Raw genomic sequence first — 23,230 nt, 5'->3', positions numbered from 1 at the left:
ATGGGGGAGGGGAGGGTCCTCCCGGCTTCACATGCGGCCTTTGACTGACGGTGCCTCATCCGGCCTCGTTCTGTCCCTCTCCAGCCATCACTGTCCCCACATCATCCACCAGCCCTACTGTCCCTCCCTCGCCTGGTCTGCGCCCGCCAGCACTCACTTCCTGGACCCCAGCCCATGGCAAGCACTTGTGGGGTCCCCTGGTCCTGGGATGGAAATGCCGTGAGGGGTGGGTCCTCACTGCCAGTCCCAGGGGCCTGGGCTGTGGGATCCCAGGGGCAGACAGGGGCCCCATCACAGCAGGGTGCAGGCTTCTGCCAGGGGGCCCTGGAAGACCGGAGGTCGACAGGACTGTGCGGGGGAGACATGGGGCCGTGGCCAGTCCCCGAGGGGCTCTGCAGACGTGTCCAGGCGAGCAAGGGGCCGGGCCTTACACTCGTGCAGAGGGCGAGGTCCAGGCCAGGGCGGCAGTCTGAGAGGGACGACGGCGGAGGGGCAGCCGTGCACGGGCCCCACCCAGGGAGCAGTGCTTGACGGGGCTGGGGGTGCAGCCCAGTGGTCACTGCGTCCCTCATCGGCTGCCGGAGAGAAGGCCGGTGTGAGCATGATGAATATAAACCCAGCCTAGAACCAAACCAACGGCTATAAATAGACTTTTCTCAACCTGGGGAAGACAGAGACTTTGTGCAGAGTGCAGTGTTTTGTGAGCTGCGAACTGTTCGGGGCCATCTGATTCGTGCTGTTGTCGGCAGGACAACGCTCCCCCCAGTATCCACGTCCAAATCCCCAGAACCTGTGCGTATGTGACCTTCATACAAAGCGACTTCTCAGATGTAGTTAAGTTAGGGGTCTTGAGATGGGGGATTATCCTGGGTTATCCAGATGGACCAATGTCATCACATGGGTCCTTATAAAAGGGAAGCAGCTCACTATCTCAGAGGGATGTCCGCACCCTGTGTTCATTGCAGTATTATTTACAATAATGGAAATAATCGAAGTGTCTGTAGACAGATGAATGGATATAGAAGATGTGGTATAAATATATACATACAATTATTCAGCCATGAGAAGGAAATCCTGCCATTTGTGACCTTGAGGACACTACACTAAGTGAGATAAGCCTGACAGAGAAAGACAAATAACATATGATCTCACTTACGTGTGGAATAGAGGGAAAACATGGTAGAAACAGAGAGCAGAATGGTGGTTACCAGGGACTGTGGGGAGGGGGAAATGAGGAAATATTGGTCAAGGGGTACAAACTTCTAGTTCTAAGGTTAACAAGCTCTGGGATCTAACGCACAGCGTGGTGCCTCTGGCTAACAGGACTGTTCTGTATCCGTGAAAGTGGCTAAGAGAGTAGATCTTAAATGTTATCACCACAAACAAACAAAAAAACATGGTACCCATGTGAGGTGATGGAGGTGTTAGCTAACCTTATTGTGGAATCATTTCGCAACATATACACGTATCAAGTCACCACCGTAAACTTACACAATGTTATATGTCAATTATTTCTCAATAAAGCCGGAAAAAAAGGAGGGAGGCAAGAAGGTCAGAATCAGAGAAGATTAGAGGGTCCACGGGAGAGGGACACAGTGGCCTCTGGGACCTGGAAAAGGCAGATTCTCCCTGGAGCCTCCAGAAGGAACCGGCCCTGAGGACACCTTGATTTTAGCCCCATGGGACCCCCTCTGCACTGTGCAACATGAGTCCCACTCCAGGGCTGTAAGAAAATTAATTTGAGCTGTTTTAAGCCAGTAAGTTTGTGATGATTTGTTACAGAAACTACATCATACCAACTAGTGCGCTTCGCCTGGACCCCCTCAGGTGGGGAAACTGGTTACATCGCATGGGGTGGAGAAGACCAGGAGAGAATTTCAGTCGTGCGGGCGGGGGATGGTGCCCAGGGGCGGGGCGGGGGAGGGGGTCGCCCACCTAGAAGGTCGTCCCCTCAGGTCTGGGAGCCGAGGACGTGGGGGGAGGAGGTGGCGCTGGCCTGATTCCGGCCCCTGGATGCATCTCTCCCTGGAGGTGCATCTGCGGGCCATACATGGGCGCCGCTCACCCTTCAGGGGTAATCGACTTAGAAACACGTTTCAGAAAACCATAAACAAAAGCAGTTATTCTTGAGCACAGAGGGGAGAAAATACAACGGGCCGCTTTCCCAGCTCTGCACAGAGACCCTCGGGCAGGTGGCCAAGCCTCCGGCGCACCCGCCGCTCAGGTTCAGCCCAACCCCCTTCGCAGCACAAGCTCAGGGGACCCCTCACCGCCCGATGCAGACGCTTCCGCTCCGGTCCCGAGGACCTACCCGCCCCCCAACGCCCCCAGAGATCCAACAGAGCCATTCACCGTGAGACCTGAGGACAGGTGATGTGGAAGAACACGGAAGCTTGAACTTTATCAGGATGAAGTGACAACACAGGGCTTGCGGCTCCGAAAGCCAGACGTGAGGGTGTCTGTGCAAAGCCATGGCGCACCTCCCTGCTTCCACTGCAGGCCCCAGAACAGAGACCTGCCCTCCCCGCCAGGATCCTTCTTGGGTTAATCCCGATTCAGGTGAGAGGATCCAACTTCTAGTTCACGCGCTGGTAGGGGTGCTACCTGGGAAGGACCTCGAGGGAGCCGCTGAGCGTAGGAGCTCCCGCCCGGGACGGCCCCTTCTGTGGATGAGAAGGCAGAGCACGGAGTGGCCGGGCCAGGGGACAGTGGCCCTGGGTCAAGACCGCCGGTGGTCACTGGGTGGACGGCCGCCTGGGAAGGCTTGACTCCTCTTTTCTCCCCGTGTGTGGGTTTATCGCCCTCTCCGAGGGTCTAGCCACCCAACACCAGCCCATGCAATTCACCCCCCGCCGCAGCCCTGCATGAATGCCCCAAGTGCCCCCACCTGCAGCCCTGATCTTCTCAAATCGTGTGAAGCCCAGGTGCATGGTTTCCTGCCCAGCACCCAGCCTGGGCAGCTCATGGCTGCAGCTTCGAAAGACACACTCAGACGATGCCTAAGAAAGCGGGGCATCACCAGAGAGGCCCCCATGAAAGGCGCTGAGCCGACGCAGGGTCTCCCGAGGCCGAGGGTGCTGTCAGAGGGCGCCCACCGAGGGTGGTCTGCGTGCCTCCCCCCAGGGGCTCCGTAAGCAGCCCTAAGTGGGCAGCACGCCCACTGGAAGACCTTGTCCTCACGGGAGGGGCGGACCCAGCCCTGTGCCCCCAGCAGACGCCACTTCTGCCAAGGTTACAGCAATTCCAAGTCTGACTCTGCCATCAGCACCCTGAGAGCTGCCGCTGTGACCGTACAGCGCTTTGGGCAGGCGTGTTCACCCTGCCCTGTCGCTGACCTGGGTCCCCTTGGGTTGCTAGGTTGGCAGGAAACTTACACCTCTCGCCTTGGCAGACTGACTGGGGCCGACTTGCCCTGCTGCCACCATGGCTGTAAAACTGGACAAATACAGGGCAGCAGGCAGAGCCGACCGTGAGCCACAGCCCTGTCGCCGGCCCTCTGCCTGGGGCTGCTGCCCCTCCCCTGGGAGGTGGAGCCCAGAGGAGCCGTGACCTTGCTGAGACCAGCACCAGCGTCCAGGGCTGCAGACACTCCCGGGAGCCGCAGCACCGGGCACGAACGAGAACCGTGCCCTGCAGCAAGGGCCACAAGCGGACGAAAATGGAGCTAAAATGGACCCGACAAGCAGCACACCAGCCTCCTCACCAGTCAGGGCAAAACTCAAGCCCTGAAGGAAGGAAGTCGATTCTCGGCCCCAAACCTGGCCGCCATCAGCAGCGTCAGGACCCCAGGACGGGTCGCCAAGGAAACAGCGCCATGTCTGAAACAAAAACTTCACTGACGGGCTTAACTGCAGAAAAAAGGCAAGTGAGCCGGAAGGCAGAGGAATAGGAATTATCCCACCAGCAAAGAGAAAATAAGAAAATAAAAGTGCAACGCCCTAACCCCCCTGGGTACAGCCTGGGGGAATATACACAAGCCCCCAAGGGGAAAGGGAGGGAGCAGATGGGCAGAGAAAAAACTGCCTGAAGAATTCGTGGCTTTGGAGTAAGGTGGTGCCGTTCCGAGGCAGACCCGACGCCCCCCACCCAATCCCACCACCTCTCTTCCCTTTCCAGGTGTGTCTCCAATAAAACATGTGCCCCCCAAACTCCTTCCCAGCATCTGCTTCCCGGACAACCCAACCTGTGACACTTAATTTCTTTTTTTGTTTGTTTGTTTTTCACTGATCTATTTTTTTTTTTTAGGATTGACATACAGACATATATACACTTAGTTTCTTAAAGTAAGAGCCGCCTCGTGTTGCAGAGTTTATAGTGTAGAAGTTACACACACGACAACGACAGCACAAGGATGGGGTTAATGGAATTACATTGTTGCTAGGCTCTTAGGTTTTTGCGAAGTGGCAACAGACTGTGATAGTTAAGGATGCATATTGTAACCCCTGGAATAACTACCAAAAAAGTAATACAGCAAGGCACAGCCAAAAGACCAACAGAGGAATTAAAAGGTGAGGAGGCCCAGCGACCGCTGGAGGGGCAGATGCAGGGCTGGGAGAAGCGCCTTCCTGTCTGACCCAGAGTGACTTCTGCCTCTTCACTAAGTGGCTGTGTTTCAAACGCAGCTCAATAAAGAACATGAAACAGCTTCCCTTGGTTAAGCGGCATTGTGTTTTGGCTGGACCAGGCTCCTTTCAAATCTAAATAAAAACTAGCAGAAATAAAGTGCCTTGGGCCGCCCACACCCCGGGAAGTTTTGGCAGCCACTGTGAGTGATTCCCGGGGAGAGAGGAGGGTAGGACTGGGGTCCAGGGCGGAACCCGGGAAGCAGGAAAGAGGGCATCGACCCTCAGAGTCCAGGGCCAGGTGGGGAGAGGTTCTGGCCATTCCCACCCGAGGCCCAGAGTCGCGGCCCAGCCTCCCCTGCAGACCCCCACACCCTCGGGTGAGCCCAGAGGTGGTCAGGGTCCCCCACCAAGCAGCGGCCCTTCAGGAGTGGAAGCCTCCCTCCTTGTGGCCAGAGGTGAGAACCGTGCGTCCCAGGGTCAGGCAGCCTGAAGAGGACGAGACCCGGCAGCGGCTCTGCCTGCTGCCCCAGGGACACACCAAGCCAGGGGGATGATTTCAGACGATTTCAGGTGTGCACCTCCGCCCCGCCCACCAGCCTGAAAACAGGAAATCGCACAACGTGGGCCGAGGGATCCACCTGGTGGCCCCCTGACCCGGCGGCCCGTCCCACACGCAGAGTCGGCGCTGGGGCAGCGGGGCCTCCCCTCCCGGGACTACACACGCCAGAAGCCCAGGAGTCGCAGCGTCTCCTGAGCCTCAGGGACTCAGCCAGGGCCACCCTCTGACCCTCTGCCCTTCTGCACCGAGCAGGGCCCTGCGGCCGGCACGGCTGGGGCCGAGGTCAAGGCTGCTGGGGCAGGACGCGTGCTGGGGGTGGGACATGGGACAGCGGGGCCACGACACAGGCGCCGCACGTGAGACCCTGGAAGTGGGAGGGACGGGGTGCACCTTGGGCAACAGCGGCCAGAGCAGAGAGAACACAGGGTCCCCGTGACCTCCGCTGCAGGTGCGGGTCACACCTGTGCCGTGCCAGTGGCTCTCCAGCTCCAGCCGCCTGCTCTGCCACCAGGCCTGTCCTCGGCCTCCCAGGCCCCCTCCGGGGCAGAACTCAGCTGTGGCCTCGGACTGGGTTGGCGGCCCCTCCACCTGGACCCAGGTGGAGACAGTGGTGGAGCCCGGTGCTGACCGGGGCCACTCAGCCTGTCTGCCCAGGTGCCTGGGGACCCTGCTACCGCCTGTGGTCACGCACCAAGCTCCAGCTGGGCCCAGGGACCCCCGTTCCCCCCACAGGGAGCCTGACAGTGGGAAGAGTTCCCGGGGAGCCGGACCCCTGAGTCCCGCGCGGAGGGCAGCGCCCACCCTCCACACCCAGGAAGGAAATGAGCCCCACCCTTCGTGGCCGCCAGGCGCACGGCTGTCCCCGTGTCCCTGCCTGCACGCGCACAGGCATCACCCACCCCACCCCCGCGCTAACGCCCCTCCGGGGCCCAGGCAGGCTCCTCGGGAGGATCGCCTGCTCCCCGCGGGCGTGTCCCACGTCACCGAGGCCGCACACGGGAGAAGCAACGGGAGGACATGCCTGGGCCGCGGCAGGACCGTGGGGTCCATCGCTCTCGTTTCCTCCTCCGTCTTCTTCCCTGTTTTCCTCCTTCTCTAGAATAAGCACGTGTCATGTTCACGGTTTTCTTGTGTTTGAAGGAAACACACGCCGTCCTTCTGTGTGTCCCCTGCAGCTGCGGGGCTGGCACGGTGACGGGCGGTGAAAACCCCAGCAGGGCCGGGCGGGCCAGGCTGTTTGGTGAACGGAGTCGTCCTGTTGGGAATTACGGACAGCCTTCGTTTCAATGTGCTTCACAGACGTTGCACTTCTTACAAAGTGAGGGTCTGTGGGGACCCTGCATCCAGCAAGTCCGTTGGGGCCACTTTTCCAGCAGCGTCTGTTCATTTCATGTCTCTGTGTCACATTTTGGTAATTCTCGTAATACTTCGATCTGTTTCATTCTTATATTTGTTGTGGTGGTCTGTGACCATGATCTTTGATATTACTATTTTAACTGTTTCAAATAGCAACAATTATAATAGTAACATAATTTAATCACAAACCACGCCCATATAAGAGGCGAACTTAATCCATAAATGTGGTGTGTTCTGACTGCTCCACTGACCAGCTGGTCCCCCATCTCTCCCTCTCCTCAGACCCCCTATTCCCTGAGCCACAACAATATTGAAATTAGGCCAATTAATCACCCTACAGTGACCTCCAGGTGCTCACATGAAAGGAAGAGTCGCATGTCTCTCACTTTAAATCAAAACCTAGAAATGGTGAAGCTCAGTGAGGAAAGCAGGTCTAAAGCTGAGAGATGGTGAAAGCTGGGCCTCTTGCACCAAACAGTTAGCCAAGCTGTGGATGCAAAGGAAAAGTCCTTGAAGGAAATTAAAAGTACCACTTCAGTTAACACATGAATGATATAAAGTGAAACTGCCTTATTGCTGGTATGGAGAAAGTTTGAGTGGTCTGGATGGAAGATCAAACCAGCCACAATATTCACTTAATCAAAGCCTAATCCACAGCAAGGCCCTAACTCTCTTCAATTCTGTGAAGGCTGAGATTGGTGAGGAAGCTGCAGAAGATAAGTTTTAAGTTGGCAGAGGTTGGTCCATGAGGTTGAAGGAAAGACGCCGTTTCCATAACATCAAAGTGCAAAGTGAAGCAGCAAATGCTGATGTAGAAGACGCAGCAATTTATCCAGAAGATCCAGCTAAGGAAATTCATGAAGGTGGCTACTCTAAACAACAGATTTTCAGTGTAGACGAAACAGCCTTCTACTGGAAGAAGATGCCATCTAGGACTTTCATAACTATAGAGGAAAAGTCAATGCCTGGCTTTGGAGCTTCAAAGGGGCTAATGCCCCTGGTGACTCAAGTTGAAGCCAATGCTCATATACCATCTGAAAATCCTAGGGCCCCTAAGAATTATGATAAATCTACTGTGTTTGGTCTATAAATGGACTAACAAAGCCTGGATGATAGCACATCTCTTGACAACATGGTTTACTGAACATTTTAAACCATATACTGCTCAGAATAAAAAGAGTCCTTTCAAAGTATTACTGCTCATTGACAATGGACCTGGTCACCCAAAAGCTCTGATGCGCAATGAGATGAAGGTTGTTCTCATGCCTGCTGACACAACATCCATTCTGCAGCCCATGGATCAAGGAGTCATTTCAAATTTCAAGTCTTATTTTTTAAGAAATACATTTCACAAGGCTATAGCTGCCATAAGACAGCGATTCCTCTGATGGATCTGGGTAGAGTCAATTGAAAACCTTCTGGAAAGGACTCACCATTCTAGGTGCCATTAGGAACACTCGTGATTCATGGGAAGAGGTCCAAATACCTACATTAACAGGGGTTGGAAGAAGCTGATTCCAGCCCTCATGATGACTTTGAGGGGTTTAAGACCTCAGTGAAGGAAGGAACTGCAGATGTGGTGGAAATAGCAAGAGAACTAGAATAGAAGTGGGGCCTGAAGATGTGACTAAATTGCTGCAGTCTCAGGATAAAACTTTAAGCAATGAGGAGTTGCTTCTATGGGTGAGCAAAGAAAGTGGTTCCTTGAGATGGATCTACTCCTGGTGACAATGCTGTGAAGACTGTTGAAATGACAACAAAGGATTTAGAAAATTAAATAAACTTCGTTGATAAAGCAGCAGCAGGGTTTGAGAAGATTGACTCCAGTTTTGGAAGAAGTTCTACTCTGGGTAAAAGACTACAAACAGCATTGCATGCTACAGAGAAATCTTTCATGAAAGGAAAAGTCGATCAATGAGGCAAACTTCATTGTCATCTGATTTTAAGAAATTGCTGCCCCAGACTTCAGTAACCCCCACCCTGATCAGTCAGCAGCCACCCCATCGAGGCAAAGCCCTCCGCCCACAAAAAGATTAGGCTCAGACATTGGTTAGCATTTTTTAGCAATAAAGTATTTTTTAATTAAGGTATGCACGTTGTATTTTAGACACAATGCTATTGCACACTTAATAGACTACAGTATGGTATATACATACCTTTCATATGCACCAGGAAACCAAAAAATTCATATGACTCACTTTATTGCAGTGTCTGGAACTGAACCCCACTATCTCCGAGATATGTCAGTATTTTGACTGTTAAAGACTACACCCCAAATCCCATTTTGTGTTATCTAGAGAGAACCATGCTGCTGGATAACGCAGAGAAGAAACTTGAGGAGAAAAACTGCAGACGTCCCAGGAAGCAGTTCTTAACCTTCTGTCTCCGGGAGCCAGAATTTTTCGTTTACTTTCATAATGAAAATGGACCCAGTGGTTCAAATCACAAATACTAAGTGTGCAGTTCTTGCGAGGCCCCCGGAGCAGCAGCTCCCCCCAGAAGAAAGCCCACACCCCGTGTCTAGAGTCACATGTCCTGGGAAAGGAAGCAACATGGCCCTCTGTGCCACGCACTCCACTCAAGGCCAGGCGGAGGGCAGGGCACACTCACCAGCCCCTTTCTGACTAGAGCTGTATAACTTTCTAGCAGGGAATGCCAGACTGCCCTAGCGGATGAGAACATCTGGACTACAAAACAGATGTGTTTCCTAATTGTCAATGAAAATTAATCAATAGTCAATCCAAGAAAGAAATAGAAAATTTTACTCTAGCCAACCTCAGGATTATAACTGCGGAGAGTCTTTCAGAAAGCGCTGGGGAGTGCTCTGCCCATTAGAAGTCAAAGCCCATTTACATAAGGTCTTGAGACAGAGTTATGCATCAAATGACGTATTATTGACAGTTCACATAATCCAGACCTGCACGTACAGAGTGCATAGTGGGGCACGGGTCCTTGTGGGCCCTCACAGGATTAGGAAGGAAGGTTCCCTCCTAAGGAGGTCTGGTTGACGCAGATGCACAGCACACACTAAAGGGGAGGGAGGAGGCCCAAACGGGCAAGGGAACGTTTTTGTTTAAAATTTTTCTCATCTTGCCATAAAATATGAATTTTATTTCATCATAATGAAAGTCAACAGTCTGCCGTCTAATCTTTCAACTAAGAGAACAGGTGATGAAAAGATGGTGCAGCCCAGCCGCCGCCCCCGTCCTCGGGAGGGGCACCAGCTAGTCAGGTTTGGCCAGATCAAGCCCCCTGCCCTGCGTGTGGTCCCCTGAACCTGCTCTGGAAACAGGCTGAGGAGGGCAGGGGTTTGTGTCCCCGGCCGGCCGTGACCCTATGGCCTCTCCCTAGAGGGCAAGAGATCAGGAAATCGTTCACACTTTAAGTGCCCCATCTTTGGTTGAACTAATAGTAATTACATTTGAAACGTGTCTGCCTTTAGTCCTCTTAGGCCCAATGTGGTCACTCAGCCTGCACAGGGGCTGGGGTGCCGGCTGCCCTGGATTTGAGCCCCAGGCTCGCCCTTGGCGTTTTATCCAGTGTCCGCGAGCCTGAACTTCCCTTGACCACGCACTCAGCCCGCACGCCTGAATGTTGGCGGGTGGGGGGGGGGGGGCCATGGGGGGGTGCACAGATCAAGTGTGGGTATTGCTCTCGCTTTCATCGTATTCCTGAATCTTAATTCTGAATGAATTAATTATTAAGTAATTAAATGAAATTTAATTATTTATGAAAACGTGTGCTAGTGATATTGACGATGGGTGGAGTTTGCTGGGTTTTAAGGAACCTTCTGATTAAACAGTAAACAGTTAAAGAGCGGCAGGGCCTTCCCGCCTCCCCCATCGCAGGACTGCACTTCCCGGCAGCGGCCACGCGGGGGCGCCGCAGGACAATGCGGGCGGCCGGGCGGGGGCAGGAGGAGGGGCCGGAGCTGGGGGCGGGGCCTGGGGCGGCAGGAGACCGAGGGGCTGGGGAAGGGTGGGAGGGACGGGGCGGGGCTGGGAGTGCCTATTGAGGACCCCCGGACCCGGAGGCGCTGCACCCCCACCTCTTACGCCATCCGTGATGCCGCCCTCTCCCCACTCTCTGTTTGGAGGACTCTAGCGCTCCCCACATTTTCTGCTTCCGGCTGGTGGGGACCTTACTGAGGTCCCCGTGTGCTCACACCTAAGGGGACACCGCTCTTCGCAGGTTCCTAGGGCGAGGGGTGCTGAAGACCCAGAGGGGCCATACGGGAACCCGACCCTCCCTCTCCCTGCACGTGCGCGGGGCCGGCGGGCGATGGGAGGGACAGAGATGAGGTCAAGGTGTGCGGCCAGCAGGGCCCGGGGAGGCACAGACCGTTACCGTGAGTCCAGCAGGCCCAGGACCGCCCGCCGCACGGCGCTGGCCGGTGGTGGTGGGGGAGGGGCAGGTTACTGTCTGCCTGGGGTGGCCCAGCTGACCACCAGGAGGTCCCAGAAGCCAGGAGCTGGTGCAGACCCCACCCACACGGGAGGGAGGCGGTTGGGAGGTGGTGCTGGGGGCAGATTCCCCAAACCTACCCCAGGACCAAGGGTGACTCCGCCCTCTGAGCCGGTGTGGTCGGACTCCCGGACTGAACATCCACAGGAAGAGTGACCGACCAGCGCTGAAATTCTCACTGTCACAACATCCAGTTTAAGCCACCCAGGCAAGCTTTGCATCTGGGAAATAATTTTAGTTTATCTAGAAATTGGAAACCATGGAGGTGACGCTGCCGTTCGGCCAGGGCTGGGGAGGGAGAGACCTGCGCCAGCAGAGGTCGCACTGGAACCAGGAACAGAGGGGACGCCCCTATGGACGGCACAGCCTCCACGCAGCCAGTTCCGGGCAAAGCCAGAGAGCCAGAGGCAGGGGGCCCCTGACAGGTGGGGGCAGAGGGAGCTCGCCCACTGTCCGTGCTGACCCCAGCGCAGGAACTGCAACTGCCCTTTCGGTCAGACCCCCCAGTTCAGCAAAAGTGCTTTATGCACACTTGGCATGCTATCAGTTAGAGAAGAGCAGAACTGAACCTCTGGGAAAACAGACCTCAGAACTCGGAGGGCTCTCAGAGCCGTGGGGGTTGGGCCTCCCAATGTAGAGCCAGCAATTCGGCCCTGGGCTCCGTGAATGGTTAATGAGCCCAGGGATTCCAGTTATTAGAGTAATGGTTTTCTATTTTGGCGAGGGAGGGGTGTTTGTTTTTGGTCTTGGTTTTTTTTTTTTGGCTGCGTTGGGTCTTTGTCGCTGTGTGCAGGTTTCTCTAGTTGTGGCGAGCGGGGGCTACTCTTCGTTGCGGTGCACAGGCTTCTCATTGCGGTGGCTTCTCTTTGTTGCAGAGCACGGGCTCTAGGCGTGCAGGCTTCAGTAGTTGCAGCACGTGGGCTCAGTAGTTGTGGCTCGTGGGCTCTAGAGCGCAGGCTCTATAGTCGTGGCGCACGGGCTTAGTTGCTCCGCAGCATGTGGGATCTTCCCAGACCAGGGCTGGAACCCGTGTCCCCTGCATTGGCAGGCGGATTCTTAACCACTGTGCCACCAGGGAAGTCCCTAGAGTAATGTTCTACCTCTAGTGCCAGGTTGGCTAGCCATGGAGGACTTTAATTTGGGCATGAAGTGGCCATGGTCTTACCAAGGAGGTGATCCAGAACTGCAGGTTAACAACCTAATCTGTGGTTTCCTCTGCTGTATCTTCAGGAAACACCATATCTCCTGGGGCTGGACTGAGAGGCAGCCCAAAGCAGTGTACAGAAAGGACTTAATTCTTGGAAAACAGGTAGACAAGATTATGGGTAAGAAGACAATGCTGAAAATCTAGTCTAAAAGACAAGGCGGGGTTGAAAGTGGAAAGTGAACAATGAAGGCCGAAGTCAGGATAGGGGAGAACAGACAGAAGGAGGAAGCAACTGAAGAATAACTTTGTGCAAAAGCTGAAGAAATAAAAGCCTCCATCAGCGCAAGAGTTCAAGGAGGCGGTCACCTCCTTGTGGTGCCTAGTATGTGACATGGGGCTTAAAGACAGCTCCCTAAAGGAATTGGGCAGGGCCGAAGAGGACAGCTAGGCAGGGGAAAAGACTACCTGAAGCTAAAAGAAAACGGAATCAGAAAAGGTGGCCCCAGGAAGGGAGCTAAGAGTCCGATGGTAATTGCAAGCAGAGACCTATCGGATCCTGTGTTGTTTCAGATATGCGTGTTCTCCCCTGTCTGTCTCTCCTCTGCCCTTTGCAGCGAACTACTGGAAAGAATAACACTGTCTCCTCTTACTCATTCTCAGCCCTTTGCACTCAGATTTCATCCCCCACACTCCACTCATCATTGTAAAGGTGGTTTCCTAACTGAAGTGGCTTCCTAACTGAAAAATCCTATAGATTTACTTATTTTAATCCTCATTTTGCTACTTTTATTTCCATCAAGCCTCTTCTCAAAAGTCTCCTGATCAAAAGCCTTCTCTCAAAAGAGGAGAGAGGCCTCTCAAAAGGCCTTTCCTGATTCCCCCGAATAAAACAGTGCTTATGTCATAAAAAAATTAAAAATAAAAGTAAATTAGAACCCCAACCACCACAGACACCACCCGGCTAGGTCGTCACACCACAGTGTAGATGGGAAAACCAAGGTGGGAGGCTCAGTCCTGCTCTCAGGTAAGGGTTTCACCCAGTGCAGACAGACCACTGAGGGTGGGAGGGTGGGTCCTGCACTAAGGGTGAGAGTCTCACCCAGTGTAGACACACCATTGAGGGTGGAGGGTGGATCCTGCCCAAATAGTGAGGGTCTTACTCAGTGTAGACACACCACTGAGGGTGGAGGGTGGGTCTCGCACTAAGGGTGAGGTTAGCGCATAGGGCACCTGGTGGCCTGGCCTCGTGCTGTCTGGTGAGGCTCTGCTCAGACTGGCTGAGGTGTCCAGGCTCACGTCGCGTGCAGGTTTGGCCTCCCCTGTAGGGTGGAAACTTCCGTGGTTCTGGTGTCGTGTGGGGTCTCTGTGGGCAGGCATGGGGCTGGCACATGCCGCTCTGGTGCTGATGTAAAGCCCCCTCCTCCCCTGCCGTCTCAGGCAGCCCTGTCTGTGCGGGAGCCCCGCCCCGCCTTCCCCACTCACCCCGAGGGCAGGCCTGAGGGCTGAATCTCCAGCACCACTGGATTCCATCCACTCACCCCTCCCCACAGGGCAGGCCTTCCCAAACTCTCATCCAGCCAGGGGATGCAAGTCTCAGACCTCAGGGCTCTGCAGACAACACCCCACCAGGGTCCTGGGGCTGGCTCTGCATGGGGGGCTACAGGGTGGCCTGACCCAGCTGCCCGCTGTCACGCCCCCAGCTGCCTGGACCCACATGGCCCAACACCCCTGCCCCTTAGAACCGGACCTACGGCCTTTAAGATGGAAATCCAGGGTGTGCATACAAGTGACAGGACAGTTTTCTGACCTACAGCACAGATGGCGTTTCTTAATCCAGAACAGCACTGTGGATGTAAATGCTCCAGGGGAACCGTGAACAGAATCTGGTAAAGCGCTGGCTGGCCTCCTGCCCCTCCCATGGGGGAGGTACCTCCTCAGCTCCTGGGACCCTGGTGTTGGGGGGGGGGGGCGGTGGGGGGGAGGAAGAGGCTTGCCAACCACACCTCAAGGGGCTGTGATCTTCGCAGAGTGGGTGGTGTAGGACCTCCTCTCCCCCACCGCCCACCCCGCCCTGACAGCCTGTGCTGAACAGGTTCAAGCATCCCGTCCAGTGATCCAGAAGCCATCGAGGGAAGGAGACCCTGCGGGGACTGGGACCCAGGGGTCGGCCCGTGTGCCCACCTCGCCCTCCCACCTCACACCTTCAGCTCAGCCCAAGTGCCGTGTGGCTGCTGCTTCTTAACTTTTATTTTATCGGAGTGTAACACACGTACAGAAAAGCGCCTGGAACACACACGGTCAGCTCGGGGGATGACCACGGCGTGAGCTGCCACGACACCACAACTCACGGCAGGAGACAGAACACGGAAGCAGGGGGCGGCCAAGGCAGCCGGGGGCTTGCTGGGGGGACAGGGAGGTCACTGGGCTCGCTGGCTGCCCAGGCGGCCCTGCTGGGGGGTGAAGTGGGGACCAACGAGAGGCGCCACACTTCACACCCGCGGGGAGTGGTCAGGGCTGAACTTGTACAGGTACATTATCCAGAGGATGCAGACGGTCATGGAGACCCAGATCCAGACTTCTTCGTAGGGGTCGAAGCAGAAGCCTTCGGCCCAGCAGAAGTCCTCCTCCCAGTAGGACCCAGGGCCGGACTTGCCCGCCCTGGGCCCCGGGTGCCTCTGCTTCTTGGAAAAGCCATGAGTGGCAAGGCCATTGCTTTGAGGGCCACTGGCATCGTTGCCAGAGCCCTTGCTCTGAATGATACTGAGGACGGAGAAGGGGATAGTGACGGAGCCCTCGCTGATGGGGACGGGGCCACCAGCATTGGTCCCTGGAAGGGGCTCACGGCCAGTGGTGGCAGGGCCGCTGCCGCCATCCTCCTTCCCTTTGCCTTCGGTGATGCCAGCAGAGGAAGCCCCGCCTTTGCCCTTGTCGGCGAAGATGAAAGGGAAGGTGAGGGAGCCGTAGATGAGGTCAAAGGGGTCCTCGCCTTCAAGGACCACATTGGTCAAGGAAGAGGGGAAGGTGACGGAGCCCTCCCCGTTGTTCATGAGGCCGATGATGTAGGTCATTGGCCGCAGGCCGTTTCCCTCAGTGACTTCAATGATGGGACCGCTGCTGCCGAACGCGGCACCCCAGCCGTCATCTGCATCTTCGTCTTCATTTTCATCTTCATCAGGGTCGGAGACGCAGCCGTGGCCTTTGTAGATGAAGCCCGTCATCTCCTTGGTGCCGCTGAGGAGGAGGCCTTTGCCGTGGAAGACGGGGGCTTTGATGTTCACCGGGAAGCGTTTGCCTTTGGACGTGGCCTTGGAACTGGTGGGCAGGTAGAGGGAGCCCCTGCCGACGATGAGCGGCCCGGCAGGGTCGGCCACGGGCCCCTTGTCCTTGCGCACAAGGGAGAAGGGGACAGTGACGATCTCCTCATCCTCGCCGAAGAAGTCCCTGCCCTCGGAGAGGGGGTTCTTGATGAAGTCGGCCACGGAGAGGGGGACCGTGATGGAGTTGGGGGTGTAGCCCCTGGAGCGGTCCACCACAAGCCCGCAGCCAAGTGTGCGCAGCTGTTGGCTGGCGGTGGGGGCGTCCACGTTGCTGCCGCCATACAGGGTGAACCTGCCCTTGATGGTGCTGGGGCTCTTGACCTCGGGCCCCCAGGCGGGGTCCGGGGGCTTCTGGAAGAAGCAGACCCCCAGGTCGCAGGCCTCGCAGTGCTCGCCGAAGCAGATCTCGGGGCACTGGTCAGAGCCTGGGCCCTCCCCGTAGCACTTCTGCACGATGAACTGCACCAGCTTGTTGAGGAAGAGCCGCACGTTGAGCAGGCTGACCTGGCAGGCGGCCCCGCCCGGCGGGCACAGGCGGCACCGCTGGGCCCAGATGCGCATCTTCACCAGCCCCTGCCGGGCATCCTCGTCCCACCACAGGTGGAAGAGGATGTGCACGTGGGCCGAGGACCAGCCCCACTGGCAGCGGCCACACTGGAGCCTGGGGAGGAGAGAGGGGGTGAGCGGGGCCGGGGTGGCCCTCCCCCGGGCCCAGCGGAACTCAGGACCCCAGCCCGTGTGTGCACATCCCTCGCTGCACCCATAACCTGAAAAGCCGAAGCAAACGCCTTTCGTCCGTTTGGCACCAAGACGCCCTCAGCGGCAAAGCCCGGACTGCCACGTGCAGGGCCACGTCTGCGCTTGCTGCTGCTGGTCTGTCGCCTGCTGACCTGGGTCTCAACTGCCCGAGGAGACGTCACCAGGACAGTGAGGGAAGGAAGAGCATCTGTGATGCCCAGTGCGGGGGCGGGGGGCTGCAGAAAGGACCTGGGGAGCCCATCCCACGGGAGAGAGGCGATGGGGAGGCTGGGGGTGGGCAGAGAAGCGTGAGGAGAGCGGTGAGGGGCTGGGACCCCAGGAGGCCGGGGTGGCCCTGCGCTCGCTTGCGGGCACCACTCCCTGGGCGGCGGGTTTGGCCCTCACACGGTGAGGGGGCTGCTCCGGAGGCTGAAGGCCCTGTGTGCTTCTGTTTCCAGACTGTCAGGTCACAGGTGACCCTCTGCCCCGTCCACCGGAACTTCCCCGGATGGTGGGCTTGTCCCCACTGCGCCCCTGCATGCAGCCTCCAGCCACACGTGGCCGGGGAGCACCTGGACACGGATGGTGCCCTAGGGACTGGACGTCCTCCTTTATCTGTTAATTAATGAGCACGTCATGGCTGCACGTGGCCAGTGGCTGCACGTGGAGAGGTGGGTCTGCCCGAGTGACCATCCCACCAGCTGGCATTTCTGTCCATGAAAACGGAAAATGAATGTGCGCTCAGGGTCCTCGTCCCACCTGTGTAGAGCGGCTCCTCCACGGGGCTGTGGGAACAGTACCGGGTTGGAAGGGGCCCCTCAGATGCACCGAAGGCTGTTACTTCCTGACACCTGGGAAAGCCGGCATCCCACTGCACACCTGACTCCAGGGGTTTCGGACGCTGGGGAACTGGGGCGTCCGTGTCAAAGGGTAGCTGCCTGCAGGGTCCACACGGTGACTGGTCTGCGAGGCCCCCTCTCCCCCCAGCCCCCTCCCAGCTGGCCCCTGGGGGACCAGGCTGCCTGGCTGGGCAGGGCCCCCGCAGGTCTGGCCCGTCCTGGCTGCTCTGACGGCAGCTGTCATCACGATGAGGAAGGGCGAGGCTCACGTGGTGACCCGTGGTCCCCGGGGCTCGTGAGTCAGCCCCCACTCAGCCACAGCCCAGGCCGGGGACATCCTCCTTCCTCTGGGGCCCGTGCTCCCTTCTTCCATCCCCTCAGGCCTCTGTGCAGTGCAGGGCCGGGCGCTGACCGGGTGCCTGCCCACCCCCTGCGCCCGCTGTCAGCGCTGCCATGGCAACGAGGAGGTGCTGCAGTGAACAAGCAAAGTCCTCCACGCGGGGGCAGCACCACCACGCCAGCCACCCCTTGGCAGGGCCCCGACTGGCCTGGCGGTGCCGGCACTGCCAGGCAGGGTCTCAGCTCGCCTGTGCTGAAAGGCAATGAAGAGACTGCTCCCCCAACACCCGCACTTCCCGGAAGGGAGGAGCAACACCCGGCCCACCACCCACCTGTTGGGTGCCAAGGCCAGGCAGACACATGCCCCCCCCTCCCCCCCCCACCTTCCTCACCGGCCAGGCCACACCCAGCCTAGCCAAGTGGTTAAGTAGCCTCGGCCCTTCCCTCCCAGGACCCCACAGGAGACCCCACTCTCAGCCGCACCTCGAGAGCCCCCGCAGCCGGTACTGGAAACCGCTGCTGTCCAGGTGCCCTGAGGCCAGGTTCTCCTCGGGGACCAGCTCCCAGGTGTCCTGGGGCTTCCTCTTGGCCATCAGCTGGGCCAAGGTGCTGGCCCACACATCCACGCCGTCCATGCTGGCGCTGGGCTCCGCAGTGCGGTCTGAGGGCTGCGCTGGCTCCGGCTCCTAGCGAGCGCCCACCCGCCTCCGGCACCGACCAATTGCCGCCTTGACAACCGTCTCGTCTCCATAGCAACCGGATTTGTCTCAGAGAAATGAGAAATAGCCCTTTTTTTCTGATCCTTTTGCGTATTTTTCATTACGCAAGCAGTGGATTTTCATTTTAGGAAAAATCAGAAACAGATAAATAAAAAGGACAAACTACAATATGATAAAAATCGCCCATAGTCATCGTGGTGCTGACATCCACGTGTTTTTCGGTGCCTATGCACATATACATTTCCATAATTATTTTTCACAAATAGGAAATCCTACTAAACATATTATCCTAAGGCCTGCTTCTTTTACCCACAGCATAGCATGGACGGTGATACCCATTCTTCTAAATATCTGATATTTTGCAGTCTGTGGCTGGGGCATAATCTACCTGCCCGGCCTCTGTCCTTGAACACGGTGCTAAGTCTTTGCCATTACAAACAAAGCTTGAGGAACTTTATTGAACATGTATCGTTGCGAATTTTCCCATGTCTTTTCTTTCTTTTTCTTTTTTTTTTTTTTTTTTTTTTTTTGGTGTTTGTTTGCTTGTTTGTTCAGCTGTGCCACGCAGCTTACGGGATCTTAGTTCCCTGAGCAGGGATGGAACCCGCACCGCCTGCAATGGAAGTGCGGACTCCTAACCACTGGACGGCCAGGGAAGTCCCTCCCATGACGTTTCCTTTCTTCACACTTTTTATTGGCTAGAAATGTACATTTACGTAAAAATGCCTTAAAGGTAATGCACAACTTCACAAATTACTCTAAAGTCTTAGCTCAGGACCCGAAGGAGCCAGCCCCCCAAAGCTGTCTGCGTGCCCCCTACCCGCCGCCAGCACGCCCCTCCCAGCAGAGGCACCGGCCTGGTACCCCTGGCAGCTCCACCTGGGATGCCGCCTGTTTGGGGGCTTTGCGCCCCCCCTCAGAGGAAGCCCCGCCCCCCCGCGTCCTGTGCGCATGCGTCTGGCTCCCCTCCTGACCGCGGGCCAGCTTCACCCCATGCGTGTCCAGTACTTGGTGACGGTGAGATGGCGACATGGCTCGAGGAAAGAACCAGCCGAGGGTCGAGGGTCGAGCAGAGCCGGGAGGGGCCTGAGCCCGGGGCGGCGGGGGGAGGGCTCAAGCGAGCTCCCAGGGGAGGCCGCCCTCGGTGACCGTGGGGAGGCGGCGCCCAGCGCCCTGTCCACTGGGCAGTGTGGCTCCAAGACCCCGCCGAGGAGCTGGCCGGTCCAGTGCCAAGGAAGCGGGTTTCTCCGTGGGCCCAAGGCCGTGCAACGGCGGCTCGTGTTGACGAGAGGAAGAGGCTCTGAGCGAGTGAAACAGGGACGTCCGCTGGCAGGGACAGTGCTCAGCGGCCAGCAAGCCCCCCGGCGCCCGCGGGTGGTGGGAAAGGATGCTCCCCCAGGCCGTTTGGCAGCTCCCAGGACAGAGCGGGCCTCATCCGGACCCCCTCCCGGAATGAGGGTCGTGGACTCTGCCCCTGGGCCGTTGGGCCTCCACCCTCGCCCTGGGCAGGCGGCAGTGCCCGCAGCAGCGAGCTGCCTGCTCTGTGGTGTCCCCTGCCGCGGGCTACGGCACCTCCCGGGCGGCCGGCTCCAGGTTCGAGAATCGCTGCGTTCGCCCCTGCTGGGAGCGGGCCTCGCGGGCCTTTCCTGCAGCCTGTTCACGCCCAGAGCCACCTAGAAATTCCAAGGCGCAAACTTAGCATAGCCTTCGCCCCCAGTGAATGCTCTGCCCACGGCCTGTTCACCTCCTTGTGGGCCTCCTCCCTATATTCACCTGTCTCGTGACTCTGCCTCTGTACCCTGCATGCTGAGCAGTTTCTTCTCATTTTTCTCCCAGTTCCTTGATTCTTTCCTTCTCTGTGTCCAGACTACAGCTGATCCTGTCAAGTGACTTGTTCATTTCTCAAACTTCCTTTTGGCTCTCTTTCAACTGGGTGACATCTTTCTTCCTTGCAGCTAAGTGTGACAATGAGGTAGAACAGGAAATTACTGGGATGTGCTTTGGGGAAGGTTCCATAATATGGGACCAGGTAACCAGGGAAAGTCCTACTTTTCCCATTCCACTTTCACCTTCTCAGTTCATCAGTGCAGAGGTGATGGCTGGCACTCCTGCAGCCACCTTAGACCATGAGGTGACCTTGCAGATGGAAACCACATGCTGAGACCCTGAATCCTGGATGGCAGTTGGAGTCGCAATACCACTTCAGGGTCGCCTACCTCTGGATTTCTTCTTCAAGAGAGAAATAAACTTCTAGCAGCCATTTTCTGGGAGTTTTTTGGTTATCACCCAGCCAATCGTAGCAATTCTAAGGTCCTGAATTTTGCTGGTCAGTGTGTGTATGGGGGCACCCATGCAGTCCTGTCACGTGCCCGTGCAGGGGGCTGAGGGGGTGGCTGTAGCCCTAGCCCAAGGAGCCCCCACCGAGCTCTCCCTCTCTGGTAGCCCCTCCAGGCACAGTGGCCCCGGCTGTGCCTGCACCGTGCTGGGTGTTGGCACCCTCGCTCTGCCCATACCAGATCACAGCCCTGTACACCAGGCCACCCTGCAGGCCCCTCTGCTCCAAGTCCACCAACTGTCTCTGACTCTGGAGGAGAGTCTTGGAATCATGACTCACCACCCCCCGCCCTGGAAAATAACCTTTGGGTGACAAGACGGACCCTTTCAAAATGGAAGGAGCCTGTCGCCTCCAACCCTTCTCAGGACCTCCTCAGTCTGTCCCAGAGCCTGTTCCAAAGGACCAGGTGCAGACCCCGGGGAAGTCAGCCTCCACATACCTCTATCCGTCTGCCCATTTATCTGCTCCCCAAACCCACGAGCCAAACCCCCTGCAAAAACTACTTACAGGGTCAGCTAACAAATTCTTCAACCATAAATATCCCCTCCTTTTGACCAGAGAAACGATGGGCGAAGCAAAACGCACGCACCACTCCGTACGTGATTCCTGGGTTGTGCGGCGCGTCCTGGAACCATGGGTCCGGCTGTGTGACTGTGCATCCCGTAGGTGGGGTGGGAGAAGCCCTTCCTCGGAGCAGGTGCAAGGATGCTGGCATCTCTAAGGACAGGCTCTAAGAACAAGGCTCGTAGCCACGCCCTCTGCCCCTACGCTGCCCTCCGCCCTCTGCCCTCCACCTCCTGACCTATGACAGCCTCCCTGGGGCGCTGACGACCCCAGGCCGGGGTGGGATGGGTGTGGAGAGCAGTGTCAGGAAACAGGTACCATTTCTACACGATCGCCCCCCGAGGGAGACGCTGAGGCCCCTCTCCCCGTGGACACCCTCTGGCCTCCTCACTCACACTCACCTCCCTGATCGGGGGCCAGGGGCAGCCCTCACACTGGGGGCCTCCAGGTGGAGCGTGTGAAAGCAGACCCTCCGCAGCCCAGGTGAGACACGAGGACAGTCTCCTGCAGGAGTGTCTGTCCCCCTCTTGGCCTGGCTGGTTCCCCGAAGCCCCTCACTGCGACACTGGACCAGGGAACTGCCCCATTTGGGCCGGGGGTGGGGAGGGGGAGGGGGAAGGTGGCAGAGGCAGGACTGCCCAGCAGGGGGGCATCAAGCCTGGCAGCCGGGTCAGGGTCGCGGGGTCGCGGGGCCCAGCATGAGGCCAGCCGGCCGACTGGCTTTGCTCTGTCAACAGGGCCCCACCCTGTGTGTCTGGGCAGGAGAGGTTGAGACAGACAGGCAGACAGACAGACAAGAAGAGAGACTCGGGCAGCAGCGTGGTGCTCAGCCCGTGCTGGGCTCACCTCAGCCCCCCAGACCTCAGCAGAGGGGGTGCAGCTCCAGGAACATGGGCCACTCCCCGAACCCCAGGCCGTGTGGCCCCCCGGGAGGCCCGAGCCCCAGCACGCCGTCGAGGTGTGTGTCCAGGGCCTGCAGGCAGCAGGAGGGGGTCCTGGCCAGCAGCTGGGGCAGCAGCCCCCGTCCAGCCGGTTCTGTTCCTAAAGGCGCTTCCCACCGTCCCAAGTTCCAACATCCAGCCCGGCTGCTGCCAAGCGAGGGGCCGGCACCTCCACCAGGTCCCGGAAGGAGCCGTGACATCGGGCAACGGAGGGGACGCAGGCAGGGGGGCACCTTCTGAGTAAGCCGGCACAGGCTGGGCAGAGGGGACCCCGGCCCTCCATGTTGAGGACAGCCTGCCCAGAGGGCAGTGGCTCTTGCACGTCCACCCAGGTCAGTCTGGCACCAGAGCCCGCGGGGCAGCACCTCAGCTGCCTGGGCGAGCAGCCAGCAAGGAGCGTGAATGACACCCAGTGGGAGAGGCCAGGGAAGTGTTCACACATGTGCACTACACACACATGAACACACACCCATAAACACACACATACCTACACACTATACACACACAAACACACCACACACATATATACACATATACAAATACCAACCCGTGTATGAGCACGTGCACACACATGAACAGGTACCCACGAACACACACCACACACAAAACACACATAAACATATGAACACCTATACAGGCATGAACACACACTATACACACACCTGCACATGAATACACACACATGCCTGCACACCTACGCACACACATACACATGAACACATACACCCAAACACACACTTTAGGAAATTTAAAATATAAATTTGCATTTAAACTCCCAACAGCATTCTAGAAAGTTTAGAAATGAGGGGGTAAGAAATCTTCTGGGACCCCACCACCTTAACAAACAAGCCAACTATTATTCTTGTGTACAATAAATGGTGGAAATATTTTGTCCCTATTTTTTAATTTGATTCTTAAATTGGGCAGATAAATTAGGCGCTCTTTTTTAACTTCTGGGAAATGCTTCAGAAACAGGATAGAGCAGAAAGTTTGTATTTGCAAACACTATTAACCATTTCCTGTTCCAACCTCAGACTAGCTGTGAATCCACCGCCCTCCCGGGCTGGGGGACATCGTTTCCACTGTGCACCTCCCAGTCTGGGTCAGAGGTCACCGACACCACCACCCTCCAGCCCCTCAGAAGCAGTTTCAGGATGACCCTCCTGCTTCCTGTGTTTCTCCTGTGAATGGAAACTTCCCTCCGGCTCTGGTGGTGCCTCAGGAGCACGGGAATCCCCTCTCCCCCACTCTCCCTCCGCTCCTGTGCGGCTGTGCGTGTCACCTCGGCCGGCACACCTGGAAACTCTAGGGCCCCTCTTCTCCAGGTAGAAGGGTGGGTGGCCCGAG

The 23,230-nt window shown here is 57.2% G+C and overlaps 1 protein-coding gene across 1 annotated transcript; it reads right to left on the bottom strand.

Annotated features, from left to right (window-relative positions):
* Positions 1-291: 291 nt before the first annotated feature.
* Positions 292-17,968, bottom strand: RTP5 (receptor transporter protein 5 (putative)). Its single transcript, XM_059927564.1, has 7 exons — positions 17,808-17,968; positions 14,587-16,069; positions 5,515-5,712; positions 5,353-5,433; positions 3,556-3,630; positions 2,888-2,999; positions 292-575 (listed from the first exon to the last, which is right to left on the bottom strand). The coding sequence occupies exons 1-7, from the start codon at positions 17,957-17,959 to the stop codon at positions 292-294; spliced, it is 2,385 nt and encodes a 794-aa protein (XP_059783547.1). The 5' UTR covers positions 17,960-17,968.
* Between the last annotated feature and the right edge of the window lie 5,262 nt (positions 17,969-23,230).

The sequence above is a fragment of the Balaenoptera ricei genome, chromosome 7 (genome assembly GCF_028023285.1).
Source record: "Balaenoptera ricei isolate mBalRic1 chromosome 7, mBalRic1.hap2, whole genome shotgun sequence".
NCBI classification, from domain to species: Eukaryota; Metazoa; Chordata; class Mammalia; order Artiodactyla; family Balaenopteridae; genus Balaenoptera; species Balaenoptera ricei.
This window is presented reverse-complemented; position numbering and strand designations above follow the sequence as displayed.

Bases quoted from the DNA above. Each gene is read 5' to 3' on its own strand.
- RTP5 (XM_059927564.1), bottom strand. From the start codon at position 17,959: ATGGACGGCGTGGATGTGTGGGCCAGCACCTTGGCCCAGCTGATGGCC. The intron at 16,070-17,807 runs GTGCGGCTGAGA...TCTCCTCCCCAG, and splicing joins CGGCTGCGGGGGCTCTCGAG to GCTCCAGTGTGGCCGCTGCC. The intron at 5,713-14,586 runs GTGTGAAGTGTG...ACCTGGGTCCAG, and splicing joins GCCCTGACCACTCCCCGCGG to GTGGAGGGGCCGCCAACCCA.